General features: G+C 37.7%; 2 protein-coding genes across 5 annotated transcripts in view; one reads left to right on the forward strand and one right to left on the reverse strand.

Annotated features, from left to right (window-relative positions):
* Window positions 1-14,588, forward strand: part of C1H21orf91 (chromosome 1 C21orf91 homolog) — a 91,462-nt gene that overhangs the window by 69,144 nt on the left and 7,730 nt on the right. The window lies entirely within an intron of this gene.
* The window catches only part of CXADR (CXADR Ig-like cell adhesion molecule), a 38,240-nt gene that overhangs the window by 14,903 nt on the left and 8,749 nt on the right, over window positions 1-14,588 (reverse strand). For 3 of the 4 annotated variants that reach the window (XM_067299634.1, XM_067299626.1, XM_067299619.1), the window contains exons 2-6: window positions 4,176-4,345; window positions 3,265-3,469; window positions 2,713-2,868; window positions 478-600; window positions 39-177 (exon numbers count right to left, since the gene is read on the reverse strand). In XM_067299634.1, the coding sequence (XP_067155735.1) occupies window positions 39-177; window positions 478-600; window positions 2,713-2,868; window positions 3,265-3,469; window positions 4,176-4,345 (793 nt within the window). Of the gene's footprint in view, window positions 1-38; window positions 178-477; window positions 601-2,712; window positions 2,869-3,264; window positions 3,470-3,977; window positions 4,054-4,175; window positions 4,346-14,588 lie in introns of those variants that run through there. The other variant, XM_013955337.2, reaches the window with a different exon arrangement.

Below are 14,588 nucleotides of genomic sequence, written 5' to 3' on the forward strand. Positions count from 1 at the left end.
CCATTTATGCTGTTCAGAAATTAGAGATATGTCATTACCTAATATCATGATGTACTTCTTTCTCATATTTCTTCTCTCTATGTTTCTTACAGCAACAGAAGACGAGAAAAGCCAGTAAAAAGAGGCCCAGTAGAGTTCCTACAATAGCTCCAGCAATTATACCAGCTGTATTTATAGCTAGAATAGATAAATTACAATATCGATTGTCAAAGGTCAGATTTGTACAACTAGATAATTCTTTTCTCTTAACTCAACTTTAAAAATAGCATGTTTCCCCATGTTCCAGGCTAACAGTATCACTGAATCGTAGAGGGTATGCTTCAACCCCTGCCCTAGCATTTGGGGAGTTGAGACAAAGTGGCAACCATCAGTTGCACAGTAGAGTTTCTTTTTTTTTTTTTTAAGGAGGTTAGAGAAACAAGATTTAGCTCTTTAAGATACAAAACAATATGCGACTACTACACAGCAAACACTTACGAGGGGTGACATTCAGCTCAACAAAACATTCATCTGTGCCAACTCTGTTTGAGGCAACACAACTGTATGTACCAGAGTAGTCTTGAGAGGCATTTTTCAAGAGAAGTTCCCCTGTATTCTTATCTACAAATAATGAAAGACAAAGGTTTACCATTTTCCAAAGATTAATTTCATGTTGAATACAACAGAATTATTAATCTAGCACAAACTCTTAATTAAAAAGCCTTATTAAAAATAATATCCAAATGAAAACAGAAGTCTATCATGTTCCAAAATACCATTTTTTGTAAAAGCCTTTTACATTATTAGAAGTTTGTTCCATAGCATTTGACTTAATATTAAGCTTACAAACAGTATCTCTATCAGTGGAGAGGAATGGATACTTAAAAGGGTTGATTCTCTCACCCTAACAGAATTCTAAAACACAAAATATTAATTGCGTCCTAGAAGTACCCTTTGTATTCACTGTGTCTAAACTGATTCTACGCAACCAGCTCAGATGTAGATACTTGAAGAAACCACATCCAAAATTCCAAAAGGATCCAACCAAAACATCACACTGAGAAACCAATTAAGTCTAGCTATACTGGCAGTCTAGGAGATATGAATCAGTGATAGGAAAAATATTCTACTAGGGCTTCCAAAGCCATTGGCAGCTACCTGTGTAAGGTCTTACTATGTGAACTTCAAATGGCTCACATACGTAAATTGCTAATAGCTTTGCCATCAGCACTTGAAAGGCCAAAGCTGTTAAGATACTACACCTCCTTCAGCTGGACAAGAAGTGGGTACTTATTTAATATTTTAATTAGGTAATCTCTATATTCTTGGGTGTCCAAAACAAACATGGCTATATGAGGTTACACACCACATGCATACTTCCTCACTCACTCTTTTCCAGCACTAATATCATCAATTGATTTTTATTTACCATAAGACAAATTTGGGGTGTGGAGAAGGAAGGGGAATACAACAAGCCTAAAATCTTGAGTGGCATAGAGAAGGACATCAGGGATCAACTGTTCACCATCAAAACAAGAAATGGGGTATCAAATGGCACTACCAAGAGGCAGGATCAAAAAGAACAGTGTGAGTTTCTTCAGACATGTAGCTAAACTTTAGAGATCTATGTAATGGGATATTACAGATACTAATAGTTTACAAAAGTTCAAAGGAGAATGGGGAAGTTAACAGAAGGGAGAGGTGGGATTTTTTAATTATTATCATTATTATTAATCAAGTCTCATCTGCCTCAGGAATCTCCTGAGGCAACAATTATGGAAGAATAGGAGACTGCTATGAGGAAGCAGCAAATTCTTATTCTCTTTCCTACAGACATCCACTTTGGCTACTCTTAGAGACATGATATCACGCTATACACTCAGTCCTATACGCTGTGCACAACCTAAGTTAAGTATGTCTACTTATGAGCAGATTTTTAAACTGATCAATCTGCAAGGCAAACCCACATCAAGGGTTAAGGTTTTCGTAACTACAAAGAAGATCCAAAAGAACTGGTACTGAGAAGTACTGTTCCAGAAGAACTTTTACAAAACCAAAACTCACAAATTAAGCTTCTGAGAAGTTCTCACAAGAGAATCCAATACAACCACCATAATAATTTGGAATCCATCACTCAAAATTCGTAACATAGAACCATTTCCTGGATGTTAGCCCATTCAAGAGCAGGATAAGCCTTCTCTCCTCTTTTACCCGTGACAACTTTTGTTCCAAAGAGATGCACCCATCTTAAGCAACAAATTCAGTCACTTGCCTGGGAGGTGAAGACTTTGGTTCAACCTCTCCTTTAGCTAGTAAAAATGCAAGCTCTCAATATTGCCTTCCTGAAGGTAGCTCTAACTACTGGCCTAGAGTCTATTCTCTTTCCCACTGCTCAACTGGGCAGAAAAGCAGCCTAAGATCAGCAAGCAAGAGAAGCCACAACATTCATGCAGGAATGAGCACGATTCTGAAGCCTAATAGTAAGAATCTCTCTCAACCTAAAGCTTTACAGATTTCTTCCAGTGAATCTTTTCTTTTTTTTGAAGGAAAAAAAAAAGTTTGTCTCAAATGTCAGTTATATTATCCAGCGAAAAGACAGAGAGCAGAAGTGACATGCATCTTGACCATTCCATGCTAAAACTAAGCATGAGTTGCTCACAAGTCACAATGAGCCAAAAATAGGAATATAATCTTAAGTATTTCAGAGTAGTAAATAATAAAGTTTGACAATACTCAGCACAGAAGTGGCAGGAAGTTCTTGTGTGCCAGCTACTCTTCTCCAATCATAGGATAAAAGCGGGGATCCTTCTTGCGATGCACATTTCAAGATAATGTCATTTCCAATCTCCTGTGATCCTTCAATGGAGCATTTAGTCCTTGCCGGCTTTACTAACAAACAAAATGTTTAATTAATAACAGTCACAATCAAAATGTTTACTGTTCTAATTGGTAAGACTGTTTAGCTAAAGATGAAATCAACCTTGTGAACCTAATGCTTTCTATGCGTGGAAAGAGTTTCTTTGAAATGCAAGCCAGAACTAAACTTAAAAAACAAAGCAAGAACAAAACAAAAAGAAAACACTCATTATTTTGAATATTATTCCTTTAATTCTCCCCCTAAAAAAGAGATTTTCCTCCCCAAGAAGTGTCTCAAGAACAAAGGCATCACCATGTATTTATGATCTATGACTTTGTCCTACAGAAGTTTTCTTTTTATATATCACATCCAGGACATCATGAGTGCAAAAAAAGGTCACTGAAAATTCAAGAACACCGTCTTCTTACCAAGTACAGTCAATTGTATTTTTTGGCTTTGAACTCCAGGAGCCTTCTTCACTTTACACTGGTACGTGCCAGTGTCTGCTGATTTTAAATTCAGGATATCCAATGAACCATCACCAGATCTGGGATCAGGATTAGTAAACTGCATCCGTCCAGTCATAGCAGCATAATAATGATTGTAAATCCTGTCTACAGCATACATAATTATCTACAAAAACAGAAATAAGATTCAAAAACCTACCTGGCATGTAAATATTTGAAATAACAATTCTGTTTCTTCACATTCTTGACAGTTTCTTTCTACCGTTTTAAATAATCCCAGAAGCATGACATAACCAAATATCTCATTCTACAAGACATCACCACAAACAGTACACTAATGCATATTCTGACCAAGCACATGCCCAAACAGTAGCAGTATGTCAGCATTAACTTCTGGCTTAAAGAAAACTATTCAAAATTGCTCTAGCATTCCTTCTGTAAAACTTCTCTACTGAAGAGGTCACCTTGCCTTATTGACGAGGCTTCCAAAGAACGGAATATGAAAAAAATTATGTTTAAAACCAAATTTTCATGAATCAGCTTTCAGTCAGGAAGACAATGTGGGTACCACAGCACAGTTTGTTTTCTGTAACTGAAACATTTTTAATTTTGGGGTTCTTCCTTAGAGAGCAACAAGTTTATAGTGAGAGATTTCTTGATATTTCATACTTAACCTCTGTTATTCCAAAGCTTCCACTGTATTTCACATGACTGGTGCTTCAAAGTAATTTAAGATCACAAACATCCCATCTTGAAAAGGTGAAAGTAAAAAAATATATATATTAAAAAAAATAGAGGTCAGTAACAAAGTTCATACATTGACCTATTCTAACAACTGAATTAAAACAGTCTCCAAAAAGGTCTCTACTTACTATTTGTTCCTTCTTCTGATTATCTGCTGGTATCAAGACCCACTCAATATCTAGTGGGCCTTCATCCTCTTCCGAGAGTACAAAAGTACATGGCAGTGTAACCTTCTCTCCTTGAGCTTTTTCAAACATTGACTGGTCAGCTGAAGTTATACTTAAGCTTCTTGTTAGACCTACAAAAATTTATTTTGATTTTTTAAAACACTTCACAAGCAGTTTTCACAGTAAATGTTCTATTATATATCAGCATGTTCTTTCCAGAAAGGAATACCTAAACCCAGCCTCCATGAGAGAGTAATTGCATAGGTTCCAAATAGCCAAAGCCTCAGCTACTTAGAAGCTCAACTATTACAGGCACAATAAAAAGCTCAACTTTTTTGAAGTTCAGATGCCCACTTAGAAAACCAAGTTTATACAGTTCCTTTTTCAAATCCAATACATACATTTTCTGTGTAGAAATCATATCATTCACCAGACTATTTTATTGCCACTAAAAAAATCCTGTACAGTACTACGTTCCTAACACAAAGGAAGTTACTCTTAATTTGCAATCATATCCAACTGGCAGTTACACTTTTCAAACCATAACATACATTTTTATGCAATCCAACTCCCACAGAAAGTACACACACACACACACCTGTGTGTATACATATATACATATATGTAAGTATATACACACATACACATACAGCAGCAACTTATCACCACTTTCTCTTTGGTAAAATTAGGGCATGAAACATATTCATAAGGTCAGCCAGGGTTGACAGAACTACTGTGAAGTCTTGGGTTATATCCAATCAAGTTAGTCTGTCTTGAAGTATATGGACCGTTTTATCTACAAGAAGTGGACAGATGAAACTTTTCCAAAAATCCTAATGAGTTTTTAGATTTGCCAGTCCTTTCTGCTTGACCTCCTCCTCAAAAAATAGCTGTCATCCTTATTTGAACAGTTTGCTCAAAGGAAAACATGCTTCCAAACAACTGATTTTGCTCAATTAAGTCCTAAAAAAGAATCTGTATAATAACCCAACAGAATTTACAGACTTATTTAAAAGGCCTGAAGCAAGATTTTCCTGTATTTTACAAGGCACATAGGGTTCCCTCATCAAGCGGGTAGACCCACACACCATTATCAAGAAATGGAAAGCAGATATTCCTTTGCTTAGCATCTGTTTCCTAATGGAAACAAGTTTGGTATTTGTACATCCACTGTTTTTTCCACCTTGCTGGATGACAGGCGGGGATTTTCCACAGTCATTTTACATGTGCAGGCTGCTGCCCATTATAGCTACACCGTCATGCAGACATTACTACAGCCACAGTAGATGCAAGGTCACAAGAAGAGTGGCCAATGAGAACAGGACAGATCTTTTGGGGGTGTCTGTAAAAGCAGTCGCAGATGTAATGCAATTAAAAATTTATTACAAATGGCGCACTTACCTAACTCGCACTTTTGTGCTAGTTCTAGTTACTATCCAGCTTGTACTTTGCCTTAGCTCTAGTGCACTTCTGCAGTAGCTCAGACTGCAATATCAATCACTTTGCTTTAAGTCTTGCTCTGCATCAAGTATTTGGGATTTTTTTCCCCTGATGTTGAAAGAAAAAGGATCTTTAAAAGGTATTAAAAAAAGTCATTTGAAAAGAGAAGGTGTGTGTCACATACTAAATTCCAGACAGAAACCTCCAAGAAAAAGCTCCATAGTTATTGAAAACATAAAATTACTAATTAGATAGAATTATTTCACTTCCTACCATTCATGGTATTACTTTGTAAAGCCACACTTTCCTTCCGGGGGAGGGGGAAAAAAAAAAACCACACTCAATTTGAGGTAGAGAAGAAATTTATGTACAACATTTCCTACCAATCTATGTACATCTTCTCAAAGATAATTCCAACACAGATGTGTATCAACCTGTTTTGACCGTTGCCAAAATAGCCGAGCAACTAATTTCTCTGCTGCTGTGCTGAATTATTACTGTTTCCTAACTATCTCAATGCTGGGTGACTTGCTGTGGCTGCCATTCCCTTCCAAAAGGATTCCTTCAGATTTCCAAGTGTAAATCAGCCATTCTATACCTCTTAAAAGGTCAAATGAAGACTGAAATATATTACAGTGTAATCCTTAAAATTGGTCAGTTTTGTACATATAAACAAAGTATTATTCCTAGCCATCAACTCTAGAAATTGGTGGATTCAGAGCACAGCTTCCAGTACTTTCATGTTTCCAGAAAGCACAGTAACAAAGAACTTTAATTCCTCATCTATTTATCAGAGACATCATATTCCTTTGTTTCTCTCTCTTCCACAGCTTCCTTAGAGGACAGTAACACAATGTTTAAGTTTATCACTAAATTATATTACCATATTTTGATTTTCCTAGATTAAGAAAGTGAGACGATTTCAAATGCAGCTCAGAGACTGAGGATGAAATAAATTAAAATGTTGCTTTCATATAAGCTTCAAATCTGTAACTTGGGAAATTAAAACCCTTAATTCTGAAGTAATAATTAATCACTGCAGTGACTGAAACAGTATTTCTGCTCTGTGACAGCATTTCTAATAACAGTTACTTTGGCTTTTGAAGTTCTAGAACAGATGACTACAGAATACACATATACTTTCCCCTCCCTTTCAAGTGGACCTGCTGAGAATTTAAGAAAATTTCCAGTAGTTCAGGTAACAGGAACACAATCATGTCTGCTTCTTCAGTGGGCAGTTGGTAACAGAATTCATACTTAGGATTAGAGGTGTTAAAACACATTTGTACTACTAAAAATCAAAAATTTCTGATTTTGAGTTGACACACACTAGACTGATTATACAAGCTCCATTTGTTCAGAAAGTTAGTCAAAAATCAGCACATGAATTCTCTTCTCTCTGCAGTTCATTTTTCAGCTATATTGTGCATTAATGTTCTATTTCTCTTCCTCTTCTGCCATTACTTTTCAATCTCTTGGACAATTTCAACCAAAAACAAAAGGAGAAATAACTGTCTGAGTAAACCAACAGGCCCTTAAGTTATTTGTTTGTTCTGTCATTGCTGAGAAACATTAGATTCTTTGACTGTCTCTTGCCTCTGATTGACTGACTTGCCTGGCAATTAAGTGTAATTTCAGAGTAGACTTTACACATACTGTTTTCTTGTCCATATGGCAGAACAACGAGAAAGGGAGCAAGAACACTGGGAAAGAAAAATTCTGTTAAAAGCTTGAAGCATTGCATTTCAGAGACACAGTCCTAGGAAACCAGGCTACTATAACTCTGCCAAACACAGGGCAGTCTGCTTAAAGTGCTTTAAAAGTCACATATAAGAAGCAGTTCAAATTGAAGTTTACAGTGCTCCATGTTTCATATTCTTCAGATTAAAGAAACACAGTGACCAACAGCTATACACCAAAGAAAAGCAGAACCCAAGTACCAAAACCAACATAGTAGCCTTAAGTGACTTGCCACAAATTTATCCTACGCAGAAGATTCAGTTACAAAACTTGAAACTCTTGAAACATGAGTAGCATGTTTGTGCACACCTAACTGCATGTAAAACACATCAGTGCAAACTGAGAATTGTTCTGAGGTTTATATGCTTCAACTATCATTTCTGTATGCCAAGCTTATAACACATTACCTGATGAGAGAGAGGTAAACAAAGGCTGGCCTGAGCATTCCAACTCTGATTTTTCATGAGTCTCTACTCCCTCCTTACTGAATGTCTCCCAGTAGCTGATTCTTATTATACTAGTGTTTCACATTTTTTCCTACACAAAGAATACATGCATATAGAGCCATTTTCCACTTTGTCTCTCTCTCACATGAGCACCAAGAGGGAGTGGCAGGTAACAGTGGTTGGACACTCCCTTCTGCAGGGGACAGAGACACACGTCTGCTGCCAGATATGCTGCCAAAGGAGGTTTGGCCAGATTCAGCATGCTGGAGAGGCAGTCAAGACTTCTCTAGCCCTTGGACTATTAATCCTTGTTGCTCACCCACACAGACATCAATACTATTGCCAAGGGAGACCTAGAGCAAATCACGAGCAACTATAAAACCCTGGAGACAAAGGAGAAGGATGTGGGACTCCAGGGGGTTTTCTCCTTGGTCCTACATACGAAAGGGGAAAGGCTTAGGTAGGCACATCTTGTAAGCTAACCTGGCTACAGGATTGGTGCTGCCCATGGCCATGAGTCCCCTCTACAAGGACTAATAAGTGAGAGATGGCATCCACTTGACAAAGCGGGTTATGAACATCTTTGCCGACAGACTTGCCAATTTGGTGACAAGAGCTTTAAATGGGGGTATACCAAAGGATGGTGATAGCAGCTTGTAGTTAAGCAAAAGAATAGAGGTTCAGGAATGGTAAAGACATGGGGCAGGTTGGTGGGAGGCAAAAGAGATCTTGGGAAAGGTAAAACAGGTTGAAGGGGGATCCACCTCAGGTGCCTGTATACAGAACTATGACACTGGTGTAATTGAGACATGGTAGGATAGCTCATATGACTGGAGTTTTGTGATGGATGCATACAGGCTTTTAAGAAAGACAGAAAGGGAAGAACAGGAGGAAGTATATTGCCCTTAACATGAAGGAGCAGTTTAAACATAAGCAGCTCTTCTATGGGATGAACAACAGGCGGCTCAAAGCCTGTGGATCAGGATCAAAGGAGAGGCCAGTAAGGGTGACATTGGGCTAGGAGTTTGTTACAAACCACTTGATCGGGGTGAGAAAGCTGATGATGTCTGCTTCAGCAATTCCAGAAAGTCTCTAAATCACAGAGCCTGGTTCTTACTGAAGACTAGCTTCCCTGCCATCTATTGGAAGCACAACACAGCAAGACAAAATCCAGGAGGTTTCTGGAACTTAACAACTGATGCTAAATGGGCTAAACCCATTTTATATTCTCCTGGAATTGCTACTCACAAAGAAGGAAGAACTTGCTGTGGATGTGATTATCTATGGCAGCCTTAACTGCAGTGACCATGAAATAGTAGAGTTCAAAATGCTGAAAGGAGTGAGGAAAGAATGCACAGTATAGATCCTGGACTTCAGAAGAGCAGACTATTTTTTTCAGTAGGTAGGATCCTGTGGGACACAGCTCTGAAAAGCAAAGGAGCTCAAGAGAGCTGGCAAGTCTTTTAGGACACTTGCTTCCAAGCACACCATCAGTACATTCCAATACTCAGGAAAAAAGAGCAGATGTATCAGCAGCTGAGCCTGACTAAACAGAGAAAGTATTACCGAATTCCAATACAAAAAGGACGTATACAGGAGGTGGAACTGAGAACAGTCTACAAATGGAAGAGGACATTGCCCAAGCATGCAGGGATGTCATTAGAAAAGCCAGAGCCCAACTAAAAGTTTCTACAAGTACATTAGCAACAGAAGAATAGAAAAGGAAGATGTGGGCCCACTGCTGGGTAGGATGGGCAATTTATTGATGGCTAATATAGATAAGACCAAGGTACTCAATGTTGACTCTGCTTGGAGCAGAAAGTTGGATGATCGAGGTCCCTTTCTTTATAAGTGATTTTATAATTCCATTAAAGATTAGATGAAGCTGATGCACACTGTGATCAGATGAGGCTTGGGAGAGCTTGAAGAATATCATTTCCTCCAGTAGTTTCTACTTAAATCAGGAAGATTCAATTTCTGTTCCCTCCCCTAGAATGCTCCTCAAAATATGAGTGGATCAACTGTGGCATTTTAGGCACTGGCATGTGACAGGCAGACATTTCATCAAGCTGCATGAAGATATGTATTTGTTTTAGTTAGCAGGGTTTTATGGATATGATTTCAGACCTTTTCAGACTTGTTTTAACACACCAGAAAGATGCAAGTTCCTAAAATTAGTTATCCCGATGTTTCAAAGCTATTCAGCATTAAAATTTATCATTTTTAATGACAGCAAACTAATCATTGTAAAGTTCAAAACAGACTCAGAAGCATGCAACAGATTCTCAGAAGAACAATTGGAAGCTATCAAAATAGTGGAATTGGTCCAAATAGATGGATACTGTTCTTGTAATACTTTTACAAGGAGAAAACATGCTAAGGTTGGTTGAGGTAAACAGAAGAATAAACCTTTGACTGGATAACAATAGACAAGTACTATTCCTTGGTGCAGAATACTAAGTATAATCCCTTATAAGAGCTTTTATCAGAAGCTAAGAGGTCAATATACATTTTGGATTCTGAACATTTATATTTGAGGTTCTCAGTGTGGAATTAAATATTCTTCCTCAGGAAAATTAACCCCAAATAGCATTGCAAGCTAACATCTCTGCATGACTGAACAAGTTTTTCATATTATTTCTAAAGGAGCGCAAAATAGTATATCATTTTTGAGAAACTTCAGTCCTTTCTGAATATCTGGAAACACCTTCAAATATCACTCAAGTGGAACACAATCTAGCAAACTACATTATTAGTATTTTTAAAATAATCTAGTAAAATTAAGTGTTTGATACTATTTGATGGCAACTGTTTTCTAGTATCATTTAAAAGAATCTTCAGTACAGAAAATCAACAAAAAAAATGGAGCAACGGATTCTCCATTCGAATAAATGTACAATCAGAACTGCGATATATACTAACAAATAACAGAAAGATTAACTAACTAGATCACTTACTTCGCATTTAGAATTTTATTTTTTAATGAAAAACATGAACAGTTCAGTATGTACTGAAATTCTGGATTATTGGCTCACATAAATTTAAGTCCATGCATTAAACTTGACAGAAATGTTTCTGCCCATTAGACAGAGCTAGGTTACAGAAGCGTTAAAAATCCTATAAACGCAATCCCTCCCATTTACTATTGTAATAGCACAGGTAAACAATCAGCTGGAAGAGCAGAACATATGGCAACAGTAATACACTGAGGGGGCAGGAGTGGGGGAGATGTACTGTGAAGCCAAGACTGCCTCCAGATTCAAATCAGTATCTGAAATTGCAGTTGTACTCCCTGATGCTTGCCAAGAAGTGAGGACTGTTTCTACAGGGACTAAAAGTTGGGTTCAGTGGTTTTTGTTGATGTACTTAATGCCATCTTTGATCTATAAGCAATCGATATTTGCATAATATTTCAGCTTTATTAAGTGGCTCTCCAAAACCTATATTGTTCGTCAATACCTGCCCATAAAAAAAGAAAGGGCTGTAGTGCATAAAAGGTTTTCTTCACATAATGAGGCCTTAAGAAGTAAACAGGAATGAAAAGAAGAGATGCATATTCATGCTTTGCAAGCTACAAAAATCACTTGTAAGAGACCCTTTTGCTTGGGGTCTTCTCTCAAATACAGCTTCTAGATGTTTGCACAACTGCAATCAAGTCTTTTTGCTTGACAGACTTCCACCTCAAAAGTCAACTCCCCAGCATCATCTCTAAATATTATGTCAGGAGGAACAAGCTGTACCCATTTTGCTACAAAATTACCCCAGACAAGTCTTTAACTGGAGTATTTAAACCAGTTTTAAGCTGTATAAAATCCTCTCTAGATACAAATAATAGATTGCCATTCTTCATAATTTAACAAAAGCAGGTCAAAATTCCCATCTCAGGTTAAACTTTTTTGCAGCCCTCTCTGTAGTTGCAAAATATCAGGTTTGTCTAAGAATAGCACTTTTTCCATCAACAGATCGTGTTAATAATTAGCTATGAACAAGAGGCGATTTTTGTAAGCACGTACCTTTTTCAGCTAACTGTAATGGCATTATAAAACAAAATTCCCAACTCCTTTCCCACATTCACTCAGATAGAAAAATCTGTGTCTTATTTCAAAACTACATTTCTCAAGTAAGACACTATGGGACCCAGGGAGTCAACTTATATTAACATCCTTGTCAATTAGCAGTTACACTGAGGAGTCCCGGGGGGGAGCACACTTTCCCATGTCTCCTGGTAAAGTCTAAAACAAACATGTTGTTAGCCTTCTTCATGGCTGAAATCCCCACAAGAAGTCACCATCTGTATCAAGCTTTTCTTGCTTCCTCATTACACAAGAATTCAGTACACTCAAGTTATGCCAATAAAATTCTTTGCAAGTCAGGGTGCTACTAATGGAATAACTGGATTAAGAGTTACCAAAAAAAAAAAAAAAAAAAGAATATTTAACATTACTTACTTTAGTTATTTGATGCATCCAGTCAGGGTCACATCAACACAGCTTGCAGTGCTTTGCCACAGCATATCACAACTGACTGCACCATAAACTGAATCCTTGCTCTACCACTGGGACCCTCAAAGGCCAGAAAGCCTAGTTTCAAGGCTTGGGTTCTCAGAATTTCCAGCATCTGACCTCCAACAGCAAGAGCATGGCCCCATTGAAGCCAGAGCCTTCAGGCACTCGGGCAAAAAAAGCTAGGAAGCTTTGGCACATCTATCTTTCCATGTGTCATAAATTCTAGAACTTCTGGCAGTCTACACCGCACTGCAAAACCCTGAAAACGCCATGACTCTGGTCTTTGGGAGGTCTGATGGAGATTAAGGCAGGGTTAGTCCTACTTCAGTTTCTGCAGAAGTAGGCCAGACTTCAGAAGTTTGGGCTGAACAACAATGGGAGAGAGATTGCAGGTTGACTGAAGTTTGTCAGCCAGGTTTACTCATATTTATTTTCTCAACTTCACCATTCTTCCATGGAAGACAAGACATCGAACAACACACAATATTGGACTCTAAAGAGTCTTTAACGTAGTGAACATTACGGGAATAATGGCAAGAAAGAAGAAAAAATGAAAGTTTAATGGAAGGACACAGAAAATATTAGCTGTCTTCCCTTTAGGGTGCAAATTCATCAACAGATTTGGGGATTTTTGACATGAGAATGAAACTCTAAAATTCTATTTTACCTCCATGGTATTTAGGGATTCTCATGAAGTATTTCAGGACAGAATCTGAAAATTATATTAGGGCAATACACATCCTATGAACATTTTTATTCAGACATCTAGCAGTGAAGACCATTTAACTAACCTCACCTTATGCAAGAGGAATAAGCATGAGATGAGCAAAAGGAACAGGCAAGCAACAGGCAAGAAACTGCCAGAAGCTAAATAATTATACAGGACTAAATATAACAGGGAAAGAAGAAATGGCATAACATACTGCATCTGTCCGTATAAAGGATACAAATCTAAAGAGCAGGTTTGTTTTTAATATGCAATAATTCTAGAATTCTGCAGATAATTTAGATTTTAATAACACAGCTCTGGGAAAAGGCAAATTGCAAAGCTTTTCTAACAAAGTACAGTCTTGCTAGTTTCAGTAGTGTCAAACAGTTTATTGTTAGTTTCATTGACTGCACTTTCCCCCTGTACTGAACACTCTTGAATTGTGGTTATCATACAATGCTACAATATAAACTTCATAAATCAAGCACAGTTTCTGATAAGGAAAAAAAAAAAACATTTAAAAGATCATCTGTTGCACCTATATACTAATCGTAATCAATTATTCAAGCAAAGAACTAAAGATTTGGGGTTATCCAGAGAAGCAACTCAGTACTTAAACAGAAACTTTTAAAGTGTTTCCAGTACTATATATAGACTGCTTTGAGAAAGAAGTGTATTTTAAAAGACAAGCAGTAAGTGTTATTGCACCACTGTCAACCCTGAGTCAGAAAAAGCATTTTGCACCTAAATTCAGGAATGAGCTAGCAAATGAATTCAGGCATCTAATTTTTACTTAGGAGGTTCATCACACATCTGGAATTCTTGCTTTATGTTCATGGAACCTTCATCTTAGTAGGGAGAAGTGTCAAAACTGTTCCTAACACTTCTATCCTACTGACATTAATAAATGATGTATCCCTCCACCTAAACCCCAAAAGGGCCCAATCCAGAAAGGTGTGCTTGGACAACATCTGACAAATACTGACAGCCATGATTTCAGGATGAGACAACAGTGACAGCTACTGTCATTCAGGACTCTGAGGCACACCTTTTGAGGCAGATTTACTGGGCAAAGGTTCCCTGTTGTACCTAACTCTCAAAGTACCCAGGGTTTGTTCTTTTATCATACACGACTTGGCTAAATAATGGATTTACCTTCTCCCCATCTATTTCAGGCTTTTTCCCCCTCCGCAATTAAACAGGACTCCACCATTAAAAATAAGTCTTCTATTCCTCTCTATCTGATCCCTGCAACTCTGATTTTTTCCACAGAAACGTGGCTTTAAGCAACACAGAAACTGAAATCTGACCAGTTTCAAAAATGGTTTTGCCACTCTCCAAGCTCACAATTTCTGTGGAGCAGCTCAAGATGACCAGTCCACTTCAGAATACCACAACCACTGTCCTAAAGTGTTCCGTTTTGAACAGAAGCCAAAGTTGAAGCAATTCTGCATTGGCCTAGTCTGAGAAGTTTGATAACACACACCAATTCAACAATAACCACTAAGTTACCGAATTTGTACCAGAGTTCACC

The sequence above is a fragment of the Apteryx mantelli genome, chromosome 1 (assembly GCF_036417845.1).
Source record: "Apteryx mantelli isolate bAptMan1 chromosome 1, bAptMan1.hap1, whole genome shotgun sequence".
In the NCBI taxonomy this organism is placed as follows: Eukaryota; Metazoa; Chordata; class Aves; order Apterygiformes; family Apterygidae; genus Apteryx; species Apteryx mantelli.